Here is a 26,281-nt window from a genome sequence, read left to right on the forward strand (position 1 = left end):
TTTGTTTTTTGTGCAAGTATAGTGTGTTGATAAGCGCAACACTTATCGTTCTTCATGGTTTTTGTTGTTTTTTTATAACAAGAAAGGAAATTAACTACGGCAAGCCGAAGTTTGTACACCCTCGCAGTTGTAAAAAATAATCAATAATTTTATTAAATTGAATTCAAAATTTTTAAAAGTATAAAAATTTATATTCACAATATTATAAGATAATATGTCAAAAAGCCCCAAAGCTATAATTTGTTTCACAACAATAATCCGATCGTTCCTATAACAGCTATATGATATAGTTGTCCGATTTTAATAAAATTTAATTCGAAATTCGGAACTAATTAAAAAATGTTATTTCCAAGCGTAGGAGGATATATGTTAAAAAACACCGAAGATTTTTTCCATATTATTTTACCACTAAAGTCGTCCGATTTTGATAAAATTTAATTAGAAATTCAGAACTAATTTAAAAATGTTGTATCCAAGCTTAGAAAGGTATATGTTAAAAAACACCGAAGATATATATATTTTTTTTTTCTCAAAAAGCACCAAAGCTATAATTTGTTATATATTATTTTGCCACCAATTTTCAGATCGTTCCTACCACAGCTATAAGATATAATCTTCCGATTTTTATAAAATTTAATTCGAAATACAGAACTAATTAAAAAAAGTTATTTCCAAGCTTAGAAGGGTGTATGTTAAAGAACTCCGAAGATATATATTTTTTAAATTTTTCCCCCGATAGTTCCTATGGTAGCTATGATATACAGTTGTCCGATCCTGCTGGTTCCGACTTATATTCTACCTCCAATAGGAAGAAGACTTTTGGGAAAGTTTCAGCTCGATAGCTTTAAAACTGAGAGACTAGTTTGCGTAGAAACGGACAGACGGACGGACAGACGGACATGGCTAGATCGACTCGTCTTGTGATGCTGATCAAGAATATCTATACTTTATGGGGTCGGAAACGTCTCCCGTACTGCGTTGCAAACTTCTGACTGAAATCATTATACCCCCTGCAAGGGTATAACAAAAAATTACGTATTTTTATCTTTCTTTGCATTGTTTCCGATTTCGATTTGCGTAAAACAAGAGAAATTTGTTTACGCTGAAAGAAAAAAGCCATTATTATTTTTGGCAAGCGTCTAATATTTTAACACATGGTGATTGACAATCTGTTTAGATTAACGACTATAAGACTATGGGACTATAAGACTATAAGATACTCTTTTTTCACTTTTAGATAAAATAAAATTTTTTTTTTTTGATATTGAGTAACTAAATAAATATAATTTACAAACCATTAGTAACTAGTTACCGAAACTGATTACAGTCGTACCAATTAAACTTTAGTTAAATATAAATTTATCATAACTATTTTTGCTTTTGACTAAGTTTGGGTTTGACAATTGCTTAATAACAAAGGCTTATAAAATGATACCGAAAGTTTACTTCAGAACCAAAAGTATAGTTCCGTTGTGGGGAAGTCTAATTTATCTGGTGCATTTTTGCTAAGGGAAAATATAGTAGAAGTAAAAATACCTTTCCATTGAGTTTCATAGAAAAGGTGAGTCTGAAGATACGTGTCTTTATCTATCAGCTTTTTTAATTTTTTTTTAAAGATTGCAATCTTTATTTAGTGAACTTACTCGCTTCTTATCTGCCAAATGCCATAGACGGGCCACCTCGCAGCACCTTTCCTTGCTTTCTTTTATTCAGTTATTTACCTCACCCAAAACAGTTGTGTCGTCTCGCCGGTAAAAAGTAAAAAGAAACTGAAATTTGGATAGGTTCTAGTTAGATGCCGGAAAGACCGAGTTACGAAGTTAATACCCGAAGCAATGTAAGAATATTGTATCTTTAATGTCTACAAATTCTAGGCCATACCAGCAGCATGAAAAACGTGTTTGTTCATTTTTAATTAAATTATTGCATTAACACTCCCACGAGAAAACGACTAAAATTGTTTAGAACACCCAATTCAGAGTGGCCAAGTGGCGCTCAATTGTCTGTCAATCCCCGAGTCAATGTCAGTTATTTGTAACCTTAGTTTGTTTTTTTTTTTATTTGTTTTGTCAATCAAATTGCGATCTATCGAATTAAAAATACCGGACAATGAGTCGATTGGACCGTAACATTGTCAAAATGAGAAAAGTGCAGCTTGGCTGGGATACACAGAAAAAAAAAACGATTCATGATCAATTTGATATGCGCATGGTAACTTTGTGTTTTTTCGACACATATTATTTTTACCATGAAATAATGTCAATTGATACCACAAAATATCATTTTCTCGAATTCTATCTTTTTGAATATTTCTTGACATCGAAAAAGAGAGGATATATCAATATGGCGAAGTTATTTACGTGAGTGGAAGCGAAATAGACTTTTTTAAAATTCGATTTGGCCTACTTGATTTTTAAATTTTAAAATATATGGAGAGTTTAGTTAGTGCACTTATATTTGCACATCAGTATGAAAATCTGTTTTTTCGCTCGGCATAGACTAACATACGTACACACAAATGAAAAGACATAATTAATAATCTAATTTCATAATAATTTTGGATTTCAGATTGCGGTTTTACTTTCGCAAGACGACAGCCATGTGCTTCACATCTCTTGTGTCAGGGAGCAATGCGGGATTCGAGCCCAACTTTAGTAAAAACATTTAATAAGTAAATAAATATATAACCGATTGCTAATGTGTAACAACGCTTTGAATATAAAATATGTGTAAATAAATAATAAAAACTAAAAATAGAAAATAACAAGAAAGGAAGTTATAAGAAATAATCAACTTTAGTAAATAATTTTTTCATATTATTTTTCCACTAATTTCCCGATTGTTCCTATGACAGCTATATGATATAGTCGTTCGATTTTGATCAAATTTAATTCGAAATTCAGAACTAATTTTAAAATGTGATTTCCAGAAGGTTATATGTTAAACTTCCTTTCTTGTTTTTCTGTGTGGTTTTTATAAATACTTTTCAACGAATCTGATTAATGAACTGACGAATTAAAACAAATTTTTCTTGGATTATTCGGTTTCCTGCAGAAACAAACCAAAAAATGTTTATAAACAAGAAAATCTTTCTCGAAAACGATGTTCTATACGATATATATCCTTCTGCAAGGGTATAAAAATAGTATAAGTATTTATAGGTTTCTTAAAAGATCATCTTCTGTGCCCGCCAGTCTTGTGTGATCTTTCGAACACCGCGATTGTTTCTTAAACAAATTTTCAATATTTCTTCCTTAGGCCAACAAGAAAACTGTTAGTTAAAATGTTGTGTGTTTGTGTAAAAGTACTAAATTCATCAAATAATTATTTGGTTCTAATTACTAAATGTGTTGAAGCTAAAAAATTGTCAAACACGCATCCGTTTCTCTCATCAATTTGCTTTAAAATATGTGTTAAATACATTCAATATGCGCTAAATTTAAAACCCGTTAATCCCAAAGGCTTTTCAAAGAATTTATTGTTCTCCGTGAGATGGTAATACTATAAATAAACAATCCTTACAGAGGGTATAATGATTTCAGTCAGAAGTTTGCAACGCAGTGAAGGAGACGTTTTCGAACCCATAAAATAAATATATTCTTGATCAGCGTCACTAGACGAGTCGATCTAGCCATGTCCGTCTGTCTGTCCGTTTCTACACAAACTAGTCTTTCAGTTTTAAAGCTATCGGGCTGAAATTTTCCCATTGCAGGTATTATATAATTCGGAACCAGCCGGATCGTTCAACTATATCTTATAGCTCCCATAGGAACTATCGGGGAAAAATTAAAAAAATATCTATCTTTGGTGTTTTTTAACATATAACCTTCTAAGCTTGGAAATAACATTTTTTAATGCTTTTAAATTTCGAATTAAATTTTATCAAAAATAATATGAAACAAATTATAGCTTCGGTGCTTTTTCGGCATATAACCTCCTGCTCTTGGAAATAACATTCAAAATTAGTTCTGAAATTCGAATTAGATAATATCAAAATCCGACGACTTTATCATATAGCTGAAAATAAAATGAAACAAATTATAGCTTCGGTGTTTTTTGACATATTATCTTATAAAATGTGGAATAACATTTTTATATTTTTAAAAATTTCGGATTAAAACTAAACATATAACATAAAGCTGTCAAAAAAACGGTCAGAGAAATAATGAAATACAGTTTTTTAGTATCACTGAAGCCAGCAACAACCCTTAAAAATTTCACACGGTGTTACTAACGTTGATTATATCTTTTAACTGCAAGGGTATACAATCTTTGGCTTGTCAATTAGCTTCCTTTCTTGTTAAGAGGTGTTTTTTTGATAAATATTTAAGCCTGCTACTTAAATAATAAAAAGGGTGTACTATATTCTTCTAAAAAAAAAAGGTTTAATCGGATCAATCATCGAAAAGTTTTATCTAAAAAATAATAAGCAAGAGAAAACTATATAGTCCGAATCATCGATTATCACATATCCCTTACTCAGCTATGGTTACTGCGAGATTTCTGACCTAAAGCCGAGGACGTCGACTAAGCTAAAATAGAATATTGTTTATGTAAGTTTTTGGATTTATCAATAAATTTTTGATGATTATCAAGAATGTATATACTTTATGGGGTAGGAAACGTCTCCTTCACTGCGCTGCAAACTTCAAACTGAAATAATAAATCAAAATATTCTATTAATGTTTTCTCATTTATTTAAGGAAAACAACTAAAGAGGTTGCAGAATGTTACCACTGAATATGGTGTTATGCGCTTTAACGTGCATTTCATATTCCACAGGTAAGTTTACCCATATATAGTAAGTAAAAAAAACGATGCTACAGCCGAGTGCTTCGACTATCAGATACCCATTACTTAGCTGGAAGGAGCAAAAGGGAGATGGAGATATAGAAGCAGTAAAGAGAGATTTTAAAGCGCCACCTACCCACGATTTCAATATATTTTAAAAGTAGTGGCCAGCTTTTGGGCAGTGCCTTCTAAATAATTTTCTTTCCCAACCCATATCTCTTTTTTTCGATTTAAATATTTCTTAATACACTTTTCATTTATTTTATAGCTTACAATTCTATCGATGACAATATAGCAGAGTGGCTTGATGAAACCTGCTATGATATAGATCCTCCAGAGATTAGAAATGGTAATGCCTTAGTTACAATCGAATGGAGCGACCGAAATTCCTATATGGCGGCTACTTATTCCTGCATTGATAATTATGAACTGAACCTTAAGGGAGACAGGACATTGTTTTGCATGAACGGACTTTGGTTGGGTAACATTCCTGAATGCGTTTTGGCGGACGATGACTCTGAGTTTAAAGTATAATTTTCTCGAAAAAGGCTCAGCCTGCAAGATAATTATAAATTACCTACCTTTCAGGACTGTGAAACTTATGAAGGTTGTTCCCACTTTTGCAACGGAGAAACCGGAAAATGCCAATGTTATAAGGGTTACACCCTAAATTCCACCGATTTTAAGAGCTGTGAAGGTTGGTAAAAAGATGTTATTTATTTATATATCCCCTTCACCTACCTACCTTTAAAAGATCGAAAGATCATAAAAGTATTCATATTCCAAATCGGAATATATAAACTAATTTGTTGGTTACAAAATTAATGTTTTGGATCCCCATTCTAAAAGCCAAACATGAAAATGAGTTAAAAATTTAAACATCGTTGAAAATACGAATTTTATTGTAGAACACAAGAGAATTTCACGACAAACTATACAAATTTATATATTTTAAACTTAATCTACCTTTCAATAGATATCGACGAATGCAAGGAATCGAATGGCGGTTGCTCTCATAAGTGCCACAACATGAGAGGAGAATACATATGCACCTGTAATGATGGTTATGAAATAGATGAAGAAGATGGACACACCTGTGTCGGTGGGTAGTACAATAATTTGTAACTACTATATATGTACGATAAGGAGTTTCTAATTTTTGCGATAAACCCCTCAGATATTGATGAGTGCGCCGATCCTGAACTGTCTGCGGACTGCCAAGCTGGCTGTGATAACCTGGTGGGATCATATAAATGTCGCCCCACAATGGTGGGCAGAGTTGAACTCAACGACATCAACGGGTTTCCCTCTGATGAAGTATTGTGCAAGTCCGGCTTTCAGCTCTCGCCCGATGGTAGCGAGTGTCAGGACATCAATGAGTGCGAATTGGTAGATAAGGACTCGAAAACCGGGCGAGAATCTCCCCGTTACTGTGGGCACAAGTGCGAGAACACAGTAGGTTCCTACATTTGCCACTGCCCGGAGGGTTACCACCTACTCGAAGATCGTCAGAGTTGTGCTCTGAATGGCAGAAACCGCCCGGCCATTATTATCCCTAAGGCCATAGAATGCCCATCCGGGTTTGAACCATCTGCTGATGGCAGCAAGTGTCAGGACATCGACGAGTGTAAACTCATGAAATCAAGTAACCCAAAACATCATCCCTGTCAGCAAATGTGTGAAAATTCGGAGGGCTCGTTCCGCTGTCACTGCTCGAAGGGTTATCATCTGCTGAAGGATGATCGGAGTTGTGCCTCAGACCCATGTCCGCCGGGCTTCGAAAGATCCTCTGATGGTCTCAAGTGTCAGGACATCAACGAGTGTGAATTGGCGAATCGTATCTGTCATCACGGGTGCACGAATACAAATGGTTCCTATATTTGTCACTGCAAGGAGGGCTATCACCTACGCAAGGATAAACAAAATTGTGATCGCAACATCATATGCCAACCTGGCTATACACCGTCTGCTGATGGTACCAGGTGTCAAGACATCGACGAATGCAAACTCATGAAATCAAGTAACCCAAAACATCATCCCTGTCAGCAAATGTGTGGGAATGCGGAGGGCTCCTTCCGCTGTCACTGCTCGAGGGGTTATCATCTGCTGAAGGATAATCGGAGTTGTGCCTTAGACCCATGTCCGCCGGGCTTCGAAAGATCCTCTGATGGTCTCAAGTGTCAGGACATCAACGAGTGTGAATTGGTGAATCGTATTTGTCATCACGGGTGCACGAATACAAATGGTTCCTATATTTGTCACTGCAAGGAGGGCTATCACCTACGCAAGGATAAACAAAATTGTGATCGCAACATCATATGCCAACCTGGCTATACACCGTCTGCTGATGGTACCAGGTGTCAAGACATCGACGAATGCAAACTCATGAAATCAAGTAACCCAAAACATCATCCCTGTCAGCAAATGTGTGAGAATGCAGAGGGCTCGTTCCGCTGTCACTGCTGGAGGGGTTATCATCTGCTGAAGGATAATCGGAGTTGTGCCTTGGACCCATGTTCCCCAGGGTTAAAAAGATCCGCGAATGGAATTAATTGTCAGCAGATTGATTATGCGACTTCTTGGAAAATATGTACTCCCATGCAGCATCCGCCTAATGGCAGGGCTATTTGTAGAGAATTGAAAACTCTTCACGGGTTCAATAGCTACGTTTGCGATTTTATCTGCGACGTGGGTTATGCGTTAATAGGCTCGAGTTCCAGGAGTTGTGGTCGTTCAGGAATTTGGAATGGTTCAGATTCTGTTTGCGTTGGTAAGTAATATATTGGTGCTTTATGTTTGGTTTTGTGGGATTGTGTCAGTTAATTTTTATATTTGTCCTAAGGTATTCAAATGCTGCCATCCAGTTACTACAAACAGGTCATTAGGCCAATATTTAACAGTCCCCAGAATACAGAGCGATCAACACAAAGTTATTCTAGTTATTCATATGATGCAGAGGTAAGTTTGAAATAATTTAGTATCCCAATATTAAAACCTTTTCTTGCTTTTTATATTTAAGAAAAGGTTCCTTTTTCCTGAACAAAGTGTAAAGGCATATCAAATTATTTTTAAGAACCATTATCAACGCAAATGGGATGTTCTCTAAAGTACTTCAATTATGTTTGCTAACTTTTTATATCTGTAGCTGCAAGGCCCAAAACCCAGACGTATGGCTTCGATGCGACATACTAGTACATCCTATGACCGGGTCGGAATACCGTTGAGCTGACGCTGATAATAAATAAAAATATTTAACGAAAACAAATAAAAATTCTTCCAAGAAAATATTCTGCACCTTTAATATCCTAGCTTCCCTGAAATTCCTTTAGGCAATAAATCTATACCACCTCATTTGAAAACTAAAAATGTACAAATTTACATAATTATAAAATAAGCGTAGCTTAAGGCCACAATAGCTATAGCTCCAATTAACGAAAGGTATTTGGTACCTTTTCAATTACCCTTTCTATTAATAAATAAATAAAAAATTTTGCATCAAAAGACTTTTTTAAGATATTCTGGGCACTAACTAACTAAGAAAGTAAGTTTCTTAATGTACGCAACAATTATGTTTCCGGGTAGAAAAATGTGAGAAGGTGATTATTTTTTGACTTTTGTAAACTGTTGTAAAATTACATCAGCTTAAATTTCGGTTTTATCAGTAGGCGTGTCACAAGTCGACTGAACCCTCGACACGAAAGTGTAAGCGAAGCACAATGATGCATTTTCAGAGAAAAATAAAGAGACAAATGGGTTCCACCGATTAATCTGGGCACAGACTGACTTTATATAGACGATATAATAGCAACTTGGGATAATTAATTCAACAGCGGTGTAAGAAAAAATCAGGTGAGTGAACTGATTGAAAAAATAAATAAGTGACTCCAATCAAACTGATGTGGATCGTAAGTATGAAACAACAAAAGCAGCGCGTGCCAGGCCCACTTGGAGCTGCTCACTACTGAAATAATTGCCCTGAAATGCCGTTGAACTCGTTTGGTTAGAACCTGTCATTAGGAAAACACAGTCCAGATTATACGGTTCCACTTTTTGCAAAAACAAAGGTTTCTAAAACTAGCTGAAATAATGTTTTGTTAATATGGACCCCAGCAGAGCCACGAGCTGATAGTATTTCGACGATACGGTGGAAACTGCAAGAAGTAAATACAAGATGCTTAAATTTATTTTATTAAAAGCAACTTTTTTATAATGGTTTGTAACTTCTAATATCCAGTGCATGTTAAAATATTTTACAGAATTAGTTTTTATAAAAAAAGTTTATTTTTCGAGGGCCGATTGAGCCTACTCATTCCTCTTTCGATTAGAAATTTCAATATCTTTCGACACAAGTTAAGTGCCGTTTTCGAAAATTCGGTCTATAGAGGATCGACTGTAAATACAATTCAATATTTAGATTTTACCGTCTAGCCGATCGGCGGCTTCTGTAACGAGATGGAATGAGATTTTAGGCCCATAGAGACGGGGCACTGATAACCCCGCAGTTAGTGCTGCGATTGGACCGCATGTGGATGCCGTTCCAAGATCATTCACTCGCCCGATTGCCCGCGATATTATTTGTATTATTTACTGGTTTCAGCTCGGATTGGTTTTCGTTTTCGTTTTGGCTCAGCTATGGGGCCTAGCAGAAAGTCTATTTAAGCGCGCGATTAACTGGGGATTCAAATCAGTTTTGAATCGTGTGCCGAGCGGATCGTTCGATTGTATTGTTTTAGTGAAGATACCCGAGAATCTTGTGAGAATGTACCAGCGGCAGGTCTCCTTCGATAAGGTTTGTTGGGTCAACAAGTCCTCTGTGCACAGCGTATAGAAAGTGAACCGTAAAATAGCTATTAAATTGAAAGCAACAACAAGTTTGTTATTTTGCGTTCTTATCTTTAACTTTTTCCAGCCTTGAAAAAGAAAAACACAAAATATATAAATAAATACACATTAGTGAATTTCATTTAAGTGAGAAAGCGGATCTACAATCGATTAGCTTGTCATGGAATTGGGTTAGTCCGTACTAGTTCTAAACAAAGAAATACAGATTGTTTTTCTGGATTGAGTGGAATTTTTATTTTGGTATCAAAACAACAATAGTTTTTATGGCAAGATCATCGAAATTGAAGTTGCATATTTCTTTATTCATAAGAAACTAGAAATGAAACCCGTATAAAATGTTGTTGGCGTAACGGGATAAATTTAATTTCTGGGCAATAAATATATTCGAACTAGCTAAATTTCAAATTCAAATGCTGTGTAAATATATGTAGCTTTTCGTAAAAAATAATCATACAAACTTACTTTTTCTAGCTTTGGATATTGAGCCTTCTGTTCGTTGGTTAACGAGATTTTTTCGGAACCTTAAGAATATTAAATCTTTGTTGTTCCTAAAGTTCTATTTTTAATCGTTGCTACTGAGACAGTTGGTTTTCACAATGGACCTTGGTATTTTTCAAGATCTTGCACAGCCTACTACCCTAGAGACCTTCTCAGAGACATAGCACACCAAGTTCTAGGTCGACCCCTTGGCAATACGCGCTGATTGCCATTGCGGTCAGACCTAAACCTTCTATGCAACCCCAAAGATCTTAGTCTTATGCAGGTACTACAATTACAGTTCGATGGCACATATAAGGCTTCGGTTAAGTAATTAACCGATTTTGGCCTTAGGTAATTCAAAGTCACCATAGTTAGTTAGTTAGGTGTCAATGGCGAACATCAGATTACCAGTGTTATGTATGTGCACTTGGGTTGAGCCCAGGTCACAAAGTGTCAGTCTCTCAAGTTTTGGATGATGCTGCTTAGGTCCAGGTCCTATCACGACAGTCCACTGATACAAGTGCTTTTTTCCGCCCATTTATTACTTATCTCCCCATTTACTATAGCCAACGCGCGTTGAGGACTCGGCTTACATCGTCGAGGGTGTGGATATTAAGGAGGCCAGGAACACCTGTCTGCTGTTCTCGCCGAAGGACTCCTCGTTGTCCAGCGGAGCCTTGGCCAACATCTTGGCCATTTTCAAGCAGCACGACATCAACCTGGTGCACATTGAATCGCGCTCCTCGCTTCGTGTCCCCGGCTACGAGTTTTTCGTGGAGGCCGATGGAAAGTCCGGGGCTCTGGGAAAGGCCATCGAGGATGTGAAGGAGCAGTGCAGCTATTTCAACATCATTTCGCGGGACTACAAGGACAACGCCACGGCCGTGCCCTGGTTCCCACGGCGCATACGTGACCTGGATCGCTTCGCCAATCAGATTCTGAGCTATGGCTCTGAACTGGACTCGGATCATCCTGGCTTCACCGATCCGGAATACCGCAAGCGCCGCAAGTACTTCGCCGACATCGCCTACAACTACAAGCACGGCGAGCCCTTGCCCCATGTGGACTACACCAAGGAGGAGATCGAGACCTGGGGCATTATCTTCAGGAACCTAACGAAGCTGTACAAGACCCACGCCTGTCGCGAGTACAACCACGTCTTCCCCCTGCTGGTGGACAACTGCGGCTTCCGGGAGGATAATATCCCCCAGCTGGAGGATGTCTCAAACTTTTTGAGAGGTGCGTTTCTACCGTGTCTATTAAAAAAATTTAATTTTCATTTCTTTCATTTTGTTTTCGAAGATTGTACTGGTTTCACTCTGCGTCCTGTGGCTGGACTTCTTAGCTCCCGGGACTTCCTGGCTGGCCTGGCCTTCCGCGTCTTCCACTCCACCCAGTACATCAGGCATCCCAGCAAGCCCATGTACACCCCGGAACCGGACGTCTGCCACGAGCTGATGGGCCACGTGCCACTCTTTGCAGATCCAGCTTTTGCCCAGTTCTGCCAGGAGATTGGGTTGGCCTCCCTGGGAGCTCCCGATGATTATATTGAGAAACTGTCCACTGTGAGATGGCCTTTTGGTACAGCTCATTAGGTGCACCCCTTCAATCACTGATCTCTCCCTTAGATCTTCTGGTTCACTGTGGAGTACGGTTTGTGCCGCCAGGAGGGTGAGTTGAAGGCCTATGGAGCCGGCCTGCTGTCCTCCTATGGAGAACTCGAGTACTGCCTCACGGACAAGCCCCAGCTGAAGGACTTTGAGCCGGAGGTAACTGGCGTCACCAAGTATCCCATTACGCAGTTCCAACCCCTCTACTACGTGGCCGACAGTTTTGAGACTGCCAAGGAGAAGACCATGTAAGATACATATATATATATTCACCTTTAGATATTTTTAAAATTTTAAATATATTTTTAGTAAATTCGCCAACTCGATTCCGCGTCCCTTTGGCGTGCGCTACAATGCCTACACCCAGAGTGTTGAGGTTCTCGACTCCAAGCCCCAGATATCGAACCTGATGGACAACATCAACTCCGAGTTCCAGATCCTCCAGAATGCCATTACCAAGCTGCGCGTCTGATTCAAATCGATATACTACATATGAACTACTCCCTCTCTTTATATATTATTAAGTACGAATTGCATAATAAATACCATCCAAAATAATCGTCTTTTTTTGTTTTATTACGTTCGATTACGTTTTTTCCGATTTGATTAGGTTGTTCAGTTTTTTCCTTGATAGCATGTTTTGAAAAACATAAAAACATTTAGTTATTTACAAAATAGTTCTATATTATCGTCGCTTCGAACGCTTATTTACAGGCTTATGCAAGTTCTACCGACTTGACCTATAGGTATGTACAGAGCTTAAACACAGAGTTACCTAGTATTAGTAAGGTAGTTTTAGTTGAGTTTAAGATAGTTGCTTTCCACATTTACAAGTTCTAAGCTTAAAGCATTTGGCTCTTTATCAGCTGAGGATCGAAGCATATTCGAACGAACTTTTCCGACAGCAAAATGGTAATACAAGGAAGGCGGGGATAACAATTGAACTAAAGGTATTTCGACCGCCGGAAAAGATCGGGCCGGGGGGAAAACTTATAGGAATATGTTCACAGCGAAATAAATGTCAGTTGCAATCTCAACCTGAGTTTTGAACTATACATATACGTATCCTATGTGCATACAGAATAAACACTAACTCGTAAGATTAATATCTTGTTTGACCTCGATGGCGAAGCCCAGTCTTGAAAATAATATGGAATCGGATTAGCTAAGCTCAACGCGTGCGCCAGCTAATCGCCTCTCGGTGTGTTTGTAAATACAAGTAACTTAGGATTAGGCTTAAAGGTTCGATTACGTATCAGAGATCCCTGTTTGCGCCGCCATGGCACTTACTGGATAAGGCTAACTAATGGAAACGATGGGCTCTTGCTATCAACTAGCCGTAAAATTAGTGCTTAAGAACTACTTACAGCGGAATGTTTTGAGAACTCTGCTACGCCTAGGCTTATGTACAACACGCGACTCGGGGATGGGACAATACTCAGTCTGTTGAGATCTACAACTAGCTCTGGGTTTCCAATGTGTGTGTGGGGGTGGAGGTTCGATAAAGGGCGCCAGAGGCCAAACTTGATAGTACACGGATAAGCGGGGAGTTCCTACAATCGACCCTATCGCTACAGAGAGTTATATACAGTGGGGCCTGGCTATTGACTACTGCCCGGCGCCGTGTGGGGTGAGTTGAACAGATTCTGCGATTGCTCTTGGGACATCTGGTAGGGCAGTATCTCCAGGTCGTTGGGCAACTGATTTTGGTTCTGGCTCTGGCTGTTGCTGAGAAAGGGATTCGCACTGAAGAAGTTGTTCGACTGCTGCTGGTGTTGCTGCAGGATCTGCTGCTGCTGCTGCTGGTGTTGCTGCAACTGGTTGCCCCCGGAAGTGTGCATCATTTTGTTGTCCTCGCTCTGCGTTTCGGAGCCATCGTCGCTGATGCCCATGTGAAAGTTGATCGAGGGACTCGACTCGGTGGCCATTTGCATGTAGGACAGCAGCGAGTCCTCGTTGTTGTTTTGCGGCGGATTCGAGCTGCGGTTGTTGTTGCTCTGGTTGCCGTTGTTCATGGCGCCACCATTGTAGCTCTGGTTGTTGTTGTTGCTGCTGGAGTTGAAGGGGTTGATGGTGGACTGGGAGCCCAGGGATTGCAGGGGTGAGAGGTTGAGGAAGGCGTCTATATCGTCGATATCCTCGCGCAGCAGAATATCATTTTGCTGCTGCAGCTGCAACTGTTGCTGCTGCTGTTGCTGCTGTTGTTGCTGCTGATGCTGCTGTTGCTGTTGCTGCTGCTGTTGTTGCTGCTGTTGTTGTTGCTGCTGCTGTTGCTGCTGCTGCTGCTGTTGCTGATTGAGCTGCTGCAGTTGCGTGTGATTCTGATGCTGCTGCTGCAAGTTGTGTTGGTGCTGCGAGTGCAGGTTCTGCTGCTGCTGCATCATCATCTGCTGATCCTGCTGGTTCAGCATCTGCTCCGAGTTCAAGGCGAATCCATACTGATTGAACTGCGGCTGGACGGCATTGCTGCCGGTGAAGTTCAGTCCCCGCTGACCACCTGCCCCCATATTTCCCACTGCCGCGGAAGTCATGTTCCCGGGCGCAAAGCCCATCGACATCATGGGCTGCAGGTACGTGTAGCGGGAGAGCAGCAGCTGCTCCGAGACGATCCTCAGCTCGTTCTGCTGCTGCAGGATCAGCTTCTGCAGCTCGTCGTGCTTCCGCTGCAGCTGGTCCTGCAGCTGACTCTGCGTGGGCGTCATCACCACGGTGTCGGGCAGCAGATCCGGCTGAGCCTGCACCGGGATGGGCGACAGGACGGGCGCCACCGGAAAGGGGGCGATCACAGGTTGCATGGGAATGGCGGTGAGGTACTGCGGTGGCTCCAGGAAGGTGGGCGCCACCAGTTGGGAGCTGGTCAGCGGGTAGGCGGGCTGCGGGAACTGGCACCCGTTTCCGGTCATTATCTGCGTGGGTGCTATCGGCAGCAGGGGCACCAGCTTCGGAGTGCCCACTGTATGCTGCAGTTGCTGTTGCAGCTGCAGATGCTGCTGCTGCTGCTGCTGTTGCTGCTGCTGGCTCTGGTGTTGCTGGTTCTGATGCTGCTGTTGCTGCTGCTGCTGCAGGTGATGATGTGACTGACTGTGGTGATGCTCTCGATGGTGGTCTCGGTGATGCGATCGCTGTCGTTGGCTTTGCTGAGGAAAGTACAGGGGGTTAGTTAGAGGGACTGCTTTTGGGAAAGCCACTCGATGATCGAGAGAGTACAAAATATACGCCTAAACCAAATTAAAGCCTTAATGGCGGTTGGTTGTGAATCTATCCCCCGAAGGTGGCAAGTGTCAGGACATCAAGGAGATACCAATTCTCACTCGCTGATTTCCCGATACCTGACCTTCAGATGGACTCATTTTCAAGCGGTTAGTCACGATTCTCTCAAATCAGTGGGCTTATTTTAATATACCTATGATGAAGATGTTGGATTGTATAAGTTTTCTATATTTTCTTGGCTACTCTTGCACTATTAATCTCGATGATTTTGGAAAAACTCTCATAATTGCTTGGTAAAGATTTACTCCTTCGATCTTTTTCCCTACATTGTTCGCTATACCCACCGTACTGACGTGCGTCATCATGGACTGCCGACTGGTAACAGAGTCCGCCGAAATGGACGTGGAGTCCGAATCGTTCCCCCGGTTGTTGTAGAAGTAGCACTTCCGCTTGGCCTTCGGCGATATGCCCGTGGAACTGATGTTCCCATAGCTGGAGGCGGGCCGCGAAGTCTTCAGAGGATTGATTTGGCAGGAGCCCGAGGGTTGGGCAGCCGTTGCGGACCACATGGGGGAGGAGTCCACGGCGGGTGAGGTGGCCGTCGTCTCATTGCCCAAGTTGGCCAGGCTGTTTCCCAGCAATGTGGTATCCAGGTTCTGGCTGCTCAGCTCGAAATCCCTCAGAGTTGTGGTGGCAGATGCCGACTTGCTGCTGTTCGCCGTGGATGCTATCACCTTACTGCTACCATTGTTATTGTTACTGCTGCTGTTTCCCGACTTTTCACCCTCCGACTTTCGACTTTCCTTGAGGACCTCCGCATAGCTGACCACCTTGTGCGTGCAGACCACGTAGTCCGGCTTCGAGTTGAACTGGTGGTAGCTCACATAGTAGTCCGTTTGCAGCCAGATCCATTGTTGGCCCTTGGTGAGGAACCGGTAGTAGCAGGATTTTCCCTCCCCCGTCTGTCTTACTATAAATAGGAATTTTATTATGGCAATAGAAAAGGTTATAGGCAAAACTGAAACCTACGCTCCTCGTGGCACGCCACAATGCTGTCCAGATCGTCGAAATGGTAGTAGTCATAGCCCGAAGTGCCCAGCACCTCGAAGGGCATATAGCCGATGATGGGCGGCGCCCGGTGATCCAGAAACAGAAACTTCCACTCCATGCTGTGCTTTGAGGTGAATTCGTTGCTAGTCGGATCGATGATGCTCATTTCCCGGATCAACTGAGGGTTCTGGACGCGTCCCGTGCCCACAAAGACCAGCTTTTTGTCCACCTCCGCACTGGGATTCTGCTGGAAGATGCGCGGCAGCACTGCGGGCTGTCCATTTGAGCCATTCGACGCCTCCGAACTGGAGCCCGTGGAGGTGTTGGTATCGTTACCTAAGGGATAAGCATCAGTGGAGATGACCACAACTCCCAACACGGCTACCTACGAAAGTAACCCACAAATTTGACCAGCTCGTAGGCATTGGCATCCACTTTCTCCATCCCGCCGCGCCGCAAGTGGGTGTAGAAGGTGATCTGGTTGCTGGAACTAATGTCCGTCTGGCGGGGCTCGATGACGGGAGTGGGATTCATGAAGATGTTCAGCAGCGCCTCGTGGTCCATCTCGTAGGCCAGGTCGTATATGGTCATGTTGTACAGATCTTGCTGGAAGACCAAGTTTAGTAAGAACCGAGCTTGAATCTTGATCAATCAATTAAGTTACTTGCTAGCATTTAATCTTACCCATGAAACTTCGATAACCCCTTTCCACATTTTCTTTGCCTTATCCTTAAAATGATTACTTAATATACAATTTGTGTATTATTTTGTCGGAATTTTCCTATATATAAATAAATGCGTAACAAAACTATAAGCACTTGGAAAATAACTAAAAATTTTGAATAGCTTTTCAATAGAATTCAATGGGTGTTTCGGTTGACGTCTTTATCAGCGTATATAATCTTAATAATCTTGTCTGAAAAGAGTCTTAGGCTGGGGTCAGCTACCTTGCACTTCTGGCAAAGGTTCTTGATGTTCCTCAATTTGTTAAAGTAGAAGTCTCGTTCCTTTACCATCTCCGGAATAAATTCCGCATAGTACTGGAACTCCTTGGAAAGTGCCAAGTATTGCTCTTCATTTTCTACGTTTACTTGGGTCTCCTCAGGAGCTGGCTTAGTGGACTTAGAGGACTTTTCGGAGGTGTCACTTCGAGGAGTGGAGCTAGGCGATTGTTTCTGGAGTTTAGGGCTGATGGGACCCGAGCCCAAGCCCATGGCAACTCCATTGCGGGCCATCAGGGGATCATAGGGCCGGCCATGGTAGTTGGCCTCGACGAACTTGCGAAACCACTGGAGGAACTCCAGGTTGTCTTGGAAGCGACCCTTGATCAGCCTGTCGATGGGAATGACCTTGTCCACAGACACTTTGTTGAAACTCGCCTGCAGGAGCTTGAAGTTCTGCAAGTGCTCGTGCTCTAGGTTTGCGTGAAACTTGATTCTCCTGACCGGAATCGAGTTGGGAAACATCATGTCCATGAACTGGCAGTAAGCCGCTCCGGTGCACATCTCCTCGACCTTGGAGAACTGCGTCTGCAGCATCTGGTTGACCCAGGTCAGCATGTCATAGCGCGAGGGATTGTCTGAGGACACGTTGGTGGAGTACACGTTCACAGCCATTTGAAATTTGAGCGACATCACTTATAAAATAATTTTTTTTTTCTATAGTAACTCGGACTTGTTTTAGAATCAAATGACTGATTCAATGAATTTTTGTTACTGATTGGTATGTCTTGGCCTGCTATTAGGGTTATCTTGAACTCATGACATAGAATGTGATATAGACTTTGATTTTTATTAAAATGTAATCTAAATTGTAAGGGTAAACCGATTAAAGGACTTTTAAAGAATGTTATTTTAGATATTTTTCATTCTTTTATATTAGGTATAGCTATGTAATACTGCCCAAACCATTTCTCTTAAAAATCTAATATTCCTTACTAACTGAGCTGAAGGACATAGAATCTTTAGTAGGTATCTCACCGGCAGATAGCCCAGCTGGGAGGTAATACTTTCCGAGGCGTAAAATATGGAGCCCATGCTGCTGAACACCATCATGAAGCCGTCCAGGGACTCCAGCATCAGGTGGGTGTACTCATCGTTGCTCAGGAACGTGGGCTTCCAGTCCTGTTGTATCTCGAACACCTTCGAGCGGTCGGTGGCCTCTGATATGACACTTTTTGGAGTTAAAAGCAAGTTAGCATTTGGAGTGAGGAAAGCCTACCATTGTGGTTCTTCAGGAAGGCTATCGTGGACTTCAGGACCGTGGACTTGTCCATCTTTCTGCTGGAGGTGGATATCAGGGCGCTCAGGTCGTTGACCAGCGAGTTGAACTGATCCCGCCGCTTCTTCTCGCTGAGATTACGCGATTTCCTGCAAAGGAAGCTACGAGTTAAACATAATCAATGGGTGGCATTCACGGTTAGCAACGTCAGACGTTCGCTGCCTGGCAGTATGTCATAATAAAGGGACCTGCCACCCCCAGGTGAGTGGGCTGGTGACCCACGTGTGCCGCCTCTATTGAGGCATTGTCTGGCGTTGATTAGCCACATATGCCCATATGCTATCACCGTCCCGGATTTTCCCAAGCACCCCGAGGGTTGTGTGCCCTTTGTCACTTTCAATTTTCTGCGCTACAGTTCACTTTTTCCATCCTGCCATTGGCATTTGCATGTCACTAGCTGCTGGATGGGCGCAGCTTAGGGCTTATTATTGTTGCCAGTTTTTTAGGCATAATATGTCTAGCAGTGTCTTAAGAGTTAATTGAAGGGCAATGAGTTGAATATACTTTTAAATAAGTCGAGGGAAGGACTTACTTATAGGCGGGGTACACTTTACTTTACGTTACATGTCAAATGACTCAATAGTCACATGAGTTAATAAAAATGATTAAATTACTTCTAATTTATTGGCCTTTTCAGGTCATACTCTCATTCAAGAGTAACAATTAAACCTTGTTTATAAATAATACGTTAAATCAACACACAGCTTTATACAGTTTTTACTGTTTAATATTATTTTAAATACTAAAAAGCTCTATAGATTTTAAGATCGTTACTTCTCAAGATCGGTAGCTTTCTTTTTCATTAAAAATATTTTATTCTATTTAAATTCTAAAATTATAGATACTTTTAATTTGGGTATAAATTGAAATATGCAAGCCTTATAGGAAATTTTCGTTAATATTGGTTCACTGAGTGGATTTATTGTGTGCTGTAATTTACCATTTACCAATGTTTGTTATATTACTTGTATTAATTTTTAAATAAAACCAGTCAGCTAGTCTAATGTTAAGATAAATTCGAACGGAAATAAGATACAAATTGCTATTCAAACAGTTGAGTCAAAAATAATTAAATATGGCAGTCACATAAAACCCATAGATTAAGTAAAGTTGTGTTTATCATCCCTAATTTTTTAAATTGAAGGACTGCTTAAATCAATATAATAAATCAATGTTGTTGCTCAGTATTTATTTTTATTACAGGGGACATAACTTCTGGTATTCGCAATTATGTGATAATTGCCAAGAGGCCGGGTGAAATTAATTATGACACGAGCCAATCGAATTTGCACTCGGATTACAGCTCATTGAAGTTGGCCGATCAGGGAATCGAGTTACCACGACTTAGTTTTTTCATTGATTGAATCTGGGGGTGTGAATGGACCAAATGGTCTGGGGCTACCTGCAATTTTATGACGACAGCGGCGGTTTCTTAATACAGTTGTTCATGGGAAAAATAATAGTCAAGGGGGGACATTCCACTTTCGCCTGTGGAAAATTTATCAAAAACGCCATATACACGTCTTTCTTTCACTTCTTGTCAACTGTCACTTGCAGATGGGATGGTCCACGGGAATTTGTGCTATCTATTTATGAATAGCCAGCGATATATGAGTGTGGGTGCTTAGTGTGTAGTCAATTTACCTTTTCGTATCATCCTTGTCATCGCTCTCGTCGTCCATTTTCGCGTCTGTCGGATAATCCACTTCGGACCGCACAATTTTTAAACTACTGCCGAAAGGAGAACGAACCGAAGAAAGTCCCAAACTTTCAACTTCTTTTGAAGACTTGCTCACGAATGCCACAGATGATTTGCACGCTCACATAGTTTTGTTCATTAGTGGTTCTTTCTTTTAGTTTGAAGTTCAGGTAATGTTCACGCAACAATTGATTTCCATATGCTCAATATGCCACATTTTGAAGGTCTGCAAGGGGGATATTATCTTTAGCTGAGATATAGGGTATCTTATTTTTCCCGTCGCGTTTTTGAAGTCGAATTGTATCGCCGAACGCGGCGCTGTGTCAGCAACAAGTGCAGTTGTGGTTCTGTTTCGGCTTCGACGACTGCCAGCATCCTTTTCGAATCGGTTCTGGTTCTGCCTCTGCCCCTGGTTCTGGCCGGGTTATGTAACACCGTAAGCTGCGCCTGCGCAGGCTCCCCAAGCGGAGGCCCCGTGGCCAATTTGCCAGTTGGCCGTGCCAATCAATGTTGCACATTTGCAACCCCTGAAATGTATGCTACGCTATTTTGTCATGTTACAAAATGCGTTCAGCGAATGCCATAACAACCACTCGTTGGCTGGAGTGGGTGGCTGGTGGGGTGGCCGAGCTGATGGGTGGCTGGGTGGTTGCGGCTGCAGACCTCTGCGAGTGTGGGTGGGGCGGCTGCCAGCCAATTGCCTGACTGCAGCCGCAATTCGGCTACGGATGCTGCCGCTTTTTCCCAGCTATATTTAAGCCCAGCTCGATTGCATAACCCCCAGTTTTCATTCAAATTTCCATTGATTTCGCCCTGCTCTAGTACTCCTCAATCGTACTTCCTGCAGCTAAAGTCATTTTCTTCAACGCACGCAAATTTATTCCCTGTTAATTGAGGGTAAGGCATTTAACGGGCTTCGGCGAAAAGCAATTTCTTGCCAAACAACAACTTGAAAACTTTTGAGGAAATGTCAATGGCTCTGCAAGCCTGTTAAATGCATTTCCCCCCTGGGAATGGGTTGTAAACCTGATTCCCGGAAAGCCGGTGACGCGGGAGCCGAACCCATTTAAAGCTGCTACATTGACGAAAAATCAGTGTTTAATTAAAATGTGCAAAGCAGCTTAAAATTACACAGCTTTCCATCTGTCGTGGCCGTTGTAATTAATCCGTTTTGCCTCCGTTTGACCCGGGACCCAAAGCGAAAACCATAATTTCCCATATGCACGAGGGAGGGCATTTTAAGCACACATCAAAGGTGGCCACCGGCCGTTCCTTGGCCAAGTGTTGCTGGTTAACCGTAAGTAGCTGTTGGCCCAAACCCAGAGCTGAAACGCTGCCAGATAATTGCCAATGACTCGCTTAATGGCTCGTGTTGCAATTAGTGCGGTTGGTTTGTCTCGTGGACAAGTGAAAAAATCGCAGAAAGGGGTTAGGATTGAGACGTATAGAGAGGGTGTCAGGTGTTTTTATTGAATGCGCCAGCCTTACCCCGAGGAATGTGGTCCAATTACAACATTACTGTCTCGCTTATTAGTTCCAGCATTATTGGGTGACAGACATCACATAAATTCAAAGCAGCTTGAAACTAATTTTATAAGAGACCTGCACTATCACCTGCAAAGCAGTTTCTCTCCATTAACCATAATTAAATTATTAAGGCTTGAGAATAGTTGAACATAGGCTCATTGACTTGGAACACTAGGAAAGATCATCAATCACTTTCTAAAAAGCAAGCTTAATTAATCTCTATTCAAAGTGATAGGACTGGGTGATCTTTAGATTGTTTGTTTATCAATAAAAACCCACATAAAACATATCATTAGTGATTAAAAAATAGAGTATTTCTAATGTGTCAAAGAAATTATAAGCTCCTAAAATTATAGTTTTTAATATTAATTTACTAAATAAATTGGCTGCTGTTTTTTATGAAACTAAGGAACCTTAAGAGTCTGTGATGTAAAATTTAAAAAGTTGGGACAATCACATATGAGATGAATTTCCCTTTAAAAATTATGCATGCTGATATAATTTTTTATATAGAATTGGAGTCTTCCTAATATAGGAATATTAAGAAGTATATTAAACTGAGTTCTAAACTTATAGTACTAACTGTTTGTAATATTGTTAGTACTATGATATACCAAAGTGAATTAATTCTTCACATCCGGCTATTATTCCCCTCAGATTTTGCAATTACTATTGGACCTTTACCCCAAGGTACTGAACTACTTTAAACAACTTAAAATCATCATTATATCATCCAAATTGATATACTTCATAACAGGCTAATGCCACCGTCTTTGACCCATCATCTATCAAAGATGCAAGATAACTATTAGACATTTGGCATTGACAATCGTCGCGATATGTGATTTTGCAATGCGGAAGCGAGCTGCTATCAAAAAGCATGCTTTGGGGAGTACGGAATAGAGAAAAGCACAGAAAGCCGGTTGGAGAGCGGGTTTACTCAACCCGCGGAAGATCGTTGACTGACCTACTCACGAGCGTGGGGAAAAGAGATATGGTGGCTGTAACTCTGCCCCTCTCTCTCGACCGTGGTAGCCCCGTCCCGCTCACTTGCACTCTCCACCCATTGCTGTCTCGCTCCGGCTCACGGCAGAGGGGGCCACTAACGTCATTTGATTGCATTTGTAAAGCTTCGCTCAGTTACAGACATTATCGCATAGCACCCGTGTGTGGGCTACCCACGTTTGTATGTATGCGTGCTACCCTCTCTCTCTTGATTTCTTTGTCAGTGAACTTGAGCTTTTGCTAATTGCATTGCGATTACAGCATAGTGTCGGTGTGTGAGTGATAATACCGAGCACTCATACGACCCGTTGTACAGCTTTTTTCCTCCTCTTTCTCTTTCCGCAAAACTTGTAATTCCTTCCGTCTCCCTCGCTCTCGTGTTGTTTTAAACTTGACTTAATTACGTTTCCACTATCTTTTTATTTTTATCTTTTCATTGATTTATTTCCACTGCGTTCGTTCGCCCTAATCTTCCCCCACAAACGATTTAGGTATAGTTTATTTTGTAGACTATTTCATAATTTATAGGGTTAAAGGCCTCTGCACTTAACTGGTTTTCCAGTAGGCAGTTGTACTTATTTTAAATGGAAATCATTTACCAAACGGATCTTGGTTTGCCTTTCCCTAAACGGTTAGCAATCCAACAATAAATCTACAGATGCGATGAGCACTCAGTCATTAGCATCCCGCCTGCTCAATATCATCACATCATCTCGTCATGATTTAGTGGGCTCGATTAAGTCTGGGATACTCTAAAATTGGTAAGGCAGAACAATGAGCTATGTTAAGGGATTTACAAGCTACAACATTTAGATGTAATTTAAGAGGAATTTTAAATTCCAAGTAAGGAATAATTTCATAGAACTTGAAAAGCAATAATAGCCAAGTGGAAATACTCAACGACTTTGTTGGAAGTCTTTATAATTCTAAGTAATTTTTAGCAATGTTTATTGGTTTATGGACAAATTTAAATTAAAATCAATATATGATAAAATGATTTTCATTCTCAAAGGGGTATAAATTATTTTAACTCGAAGATTGTTTAATATTACTCATTAGATACCTAAGAGCCCTACTTAAAATTACCACAAACAAAAGAAAGCTTCTTCTTTTAGTTATCTTTCTTTGTTTCCAACTAGCGAAATTTTGCTAAAAAAAACCTGAGACAGTGTCAATCAGTTGCTTATCTCACCGTATCAACAACCTATTTGCACAAACTGAAAATGAAGTAGACGCTCTGCAAGCCCCAGCGAAAATGCCTGAAAAGTGCGGCCGAGTGCAGCGATTGTTTAGTGGCATTTCGTAGTTGTCCCACATTTTATTCGACCCAAAACGAGCGGAAAACAACAGAGTTGAATCGCTAATGTTTTGCATGTGTTTATAGTTTTTAGTTGTCAATTGAAATAACTTTTACGGAGAGCGTGTGCGGCTGCCGCATGATCGCACACCACTGCACAAATGCACACGCGCACTCACACCGCCGCGAATGCACTCCCACAGAGACAGGCTGGCGCACACAGATACTCGGGGCAGTCAAACGCTGACGATGACGTTTCAAAAACTCAAAAAGACGCCAGATCCGAGACCTGAGACTTGTCAGCCAACAGAGAAAAATACGAAAAAAATTCAAATAAAACAATTGGAAAAGGTAGGGTTGAAAAAGCGACTGGGGAAACACCTAGCCAGTTGTTTTCACGAAAATTCTTTCGCGCTAATTTAAACTTAGATACGAATCCTTGTGGTGTTGAAAGGGTTTTGGCGGGCAGTGAACCTTATAATTTAAAAATAAAAACTTATTTGTTAAATCCTAAGATATGTAAAAGTATTTAAAATGGCAAATTGTAGTCGTGGGCACCTAAAAATTGTAAGAATTAACAAAGTTTTGTTAACAAAAACTATCTAAAAATGTAGTAATTTTAGTTCAAAAACTATAAAAACTTGTAGCTATTTTCTTTAAATTGGCAAGTGTATTTTAGATAAGTAACTAAGAAAAAGAATTTTGATGTTCTACCAAATTACCCGCCTAAAGGTCGTTTAAGATAGAAATTCACTATAACCTGATAATAAATAACACAAACAGTATACGTAGGCCAATCTCCACTTTATTGAGATAAAAAGCGACGTTGACAACTAAAAAATGCAATAGCACAAGTGCACCAAGCCATCCGATACCTTTAACTTTATATTTAAATTGTATATTAATTTATTTGAGGTATTGCACAGGCGCTATCACATAGCCAGAGTTTTAAACTGAGTTATAATTCTGGAACAAAAAATTTGTTTTACTTTAGCCTTTGGTTGAATGCACTTTTGCTGTTCGCGAGAAATCTATCCTCTCATTTTCCCCGTATCTTTGCCTTGGCTATTTCCTTATCTTTTTGGTGCCTCATTTTTCTAGTAGTATTTTTGTCACTGCGGATGTTTCTGCAAATGCACTTCTCTCTTAATTTTGCTATACTTTATTTTTTATGGGGCACATTTCACAATTTGGACCAGGCGCACAGCTTTGGTAATTAGTAGTAAAATTCGTTATTATGTTTCAGAACTTTAAACGAGGTATTTACATGATTTTTGGAGTATTAAGCGATCGTTGAGACATTTTATTTTCTTAACAAATCATTTTATTAAGATTTTCAAACACTGGCACACCGCATTTTTATTTTATTACAACATCACTCACATTTATTTATGACTACACTCATTTAATTGGCTTATAAAAACGCCCAGTTTTATTTATATTATTTAAATACATCCATATATTCCTCTTCGACGGCTTATCCACTTCTGTTTCCTCCTGCCTTGCACTTTATTTCTTTGGGAATTATTTCACTTTTTCCTGTTATTATAGCGCGTGTGCGCAAAACATTTTAAAAAGGTTACATAATAACTTTTCCCGTTCTGCTTTGCTCTTTTTTTATACTTCTCACCGGCTTGCACTTTGTGACATATATGCGAGTACAAAAGAAACAGATATCCAATAACAAAAATAAAACATTTAGGCATTTCTGCGGACGTCTTAACTCATGGCAAGGTAAAGAACGTATTATTTTTTGGGCACTATCAGCACTAAAAAGAAAGCTGGAATTCTGGAGAATCGCGAGGCAGTGACAAACAAAATTTGGAATCCAAGCCAGAAACCGAAACAGAATCCAAGAGGCACAAGGTGTGTGATTAGCGATCGAGTTACAGTCAGAGACGATATCGACGACAGACGGCTTGACTTTGCCTTGCATCGGCTAAATACTTGTAATATAAAAAGTGCACGCTCAAAAACCGGGAGAAAATACGAGTAATCCGAAAACCCGATTCGGAAAATAAAAAAAAAAAAGAGAGAGATCCGCTCGTTGACGCTGCGCGTGCTGGACTCAAACTGAATAAAGGCACGAGAACTGAAAATTCTAAGCTCGCGAAAAAAAACTACAGACGCAAAAAGCCCGTGGATAAACGAAAAACCGCGAAATGCGAAATGCATCGGAACGCGAGCGGCTCCCCAGAAGCGTTCTCACAGATACAAAGATAGTGCGAGAGTGGGTCTACAAGTCGGTCTCTGCGCCTTTTGCCGGCCGGGGCGTATACGCGATGTGCGGAGCAATCCGAGCGCTACCTGCCTGACTGACCGACTGCGCCCGGCCACTCGGCTGTTATTTAACCGCTCTCCCCACTCAGAACCCCACAAGTCACTCAATTGCACCGATCGCGGGCCTGAGTCGAGTCTTTATCACGCTCCGTCAAACTATCAGCTCGTAGAGGGGCTTCTCCGAGTGGTTCGCTCTCCCCCCGAATGGTA

General features: G+C 40.8%; 4 protein-coding genes across 19 annotated transcripts in view; 2 read left to right on the forward strand and 2 right to left on the reverse strand.

Moving 5' to 3' along the window:
* The window catches only part of LOC108034904 (fibrillin-1), a 44,612-nt gene extending 36,536 nt beyond the window's left edge, over window positions 1–8,076 (forward strand). For 2 of the 10 annotated variants that reach the window (XM_050886461.1, XM_044095231.2), the window contains 8 exons: window positions 2,569–2,671; window positions 4,704–4,782; window positions 5,060–5,319; window positions 5,380–5,488; window positions 5,768–5,893; window positions 5,969–7,561; window positions 7,634–7,749; window positions 7,811–8,076. In XM_050886461.1, coding sequence (XP_050742418.1) covers window positions 4,728–4,782; window positions 5,060–5,319; window positions 5,380–5,488; window positions 5,768–5,893; window positions 5,969–7,561; window positions 7,634–7,749; window positions 7,811–7,897 — 2,346 coding nt within the window. In that variant the 5' untranslated portion in view covers window positions 2,569–2,671; window positions 4,704–4,727 and the 3' untranslated portion in view covers window positions 7,898–8,076. Of the gene's footprint in view, window positions 1–1,715; window positions 1,838–2,568; window positions 2,672–3,201; window positions 3,274–3,367; window positions 3,496–4,703; window positions 4,783–5,059; window positions 5,320–5,379; window positions 5,489–5,767; window positions 5,894–5,968; window positions 7,562–7,633; window positions 7,750–7,810 lie in introns of those variants that run through there. The other 8 variants (XM_044095230.2, XM_050886463.1, XM_050886466.1 and 5 more) reach the window with 8 other exon arrangements.
* Window positions 8,077–9,446: 1,370 nt separating this feature from the next.
* On the forward strand, window positions 9,447–12,281 carry LOC108035173 (protein henna). Its single transcript, XM_017110638.3, has 5 exons — window positions 9,447–9,580; window positions 10,680–11,352; window positions 11,416–11,678; window positions 11,742–11,971; window positions 12,033–12,281. Exons 1-5 carry the CDS (start codon window positions 9,551–9,553, stop codon window positions 12,193–12,195), a joined length of 1,359 nt encoding a protein of 452 aa, XP_016966127.1. The 5' UTR covers window positions 9,447–9,550; the 3' UTR covers window positions 12,196–12,281.
* Window positions 12,267–25,913, reverse strand: LOC108035172 (circadian locomoter output cycles protein kaput). Of its 7 annotated transcripts, none has more exons than XM_044095464.2 (8): window positions 25,682–25,866; window positions 19,908–20,188; window positions 18,204–18,364; window positions 17,963–18,144; window positions 16,373–16,589; window positions 15,963–16,319; window positions 15,278–15,903; window positions 12,267–14,860 (listed from the first exon to the last, which is right to left on the reverse strand). In XM_044095464.2, exons 2-8 carry the CDS (start codon window positions 19,943–19,945, stop codon window positions 13,325–13,327), a joined length of 3,117 nt encoding a protein of 1,038 aa, XP_043951399.1. In that variant the 5' UTR covers window positions 19,946–20,188; window positions 25,682–25,866; the 3' UTR covers window positions 12,267–13,324. The 7 variants fall into 7 exon arrangements, with proteins under 7 accessions (XP_043951399.1, XP_043951400.1, XP_043951402.1 ...); XM_044095465.2 differs by having other exon boundaries at window positions 19,908–20,212; XM_044095467.2 differs by having other exon boundaries at window positions 18,204–18,352; window positions 25,682–25,857.
* On the reverse strand, window positions 16,727–17,743 carry LOC127010898 (microtubule-associated protein RP/EB family member 1). Its single transcript, XM_050886472.1, has one exon. It carries the CDS (start codon window positions 17,615–17,617, stop codon window positions 16,844–16,846), a length of 774 nt encoding a protein of 257 aa, XP_050742429.1. The 5' UTR covers window positions 17,618–17,743; the 3' UTR covers window positions 16,727–16,843.
* Window positions 25,914–26,281: the final 368 nt, after the last annotated feature.

This window comes from Drosophila biarmipes, chromosome 3L (genome assembly GCF_025231255.1).
Source record: "Drosophila biarmipes strain raj3 chromosome 3L, RU_DBia_V1.1, whole genome shotgun sequence".
In the NCBI taxonomy this organism is placed as follows: Eukaryota; Metazoa; Arthropoda; class Insecta; order Diptera; family Drosophilidae; genus Drosophila; species Drosophila biarmipes.

Coding starts and splice junctions, on each gene's coding strand:
- LOC108035173 (XM_017110638.3), top strand. CDS start 9,551: ATGTACCAGCGGCAGGTCTCCTTCGATAAG. Junction 9,581..10,679: donor GGCAGGTCTCCTTCGATAAG/GTTTGTTGGGTC, acceptor CATTTACTATAG/CCAACGCGCGTTGAGGACTC. Junction 11,353..11,415: donor TGTCTCAAACTTTTTGAGAG/GTGCGTTTCTAC, acceptor TTGTTTTCGAAG/ATTGTACTGGTTTCACTCTG.
- LOC127010898 (XM_050886472.1), bottom strand. CDS start 17,617: ATGTCGCTCAAATTTCAAATGGCTGTGAACGTGTACTCCACCAACGTG.
- LOC108035172 (XM_044095464.2), bottom strand. CDS start 19,945: ATGGACGACGAGAGCGATGACAAGGATGATACGAAAAG. Junction 16,320..16,372: donor CAAATTTGTGGGTTACTTTC/GTAGGTAGCCGT, acceptor CTTATCCCTTAG/GTAACGATACCAACACCTCC. Junction 15,904..15,962: donor TGTGGCGTGCCACGAGGAGC/GTAGGTTTCAGT, acceptor TCCTATTTATAG/TAAGACAGACGGGGGAGGGA.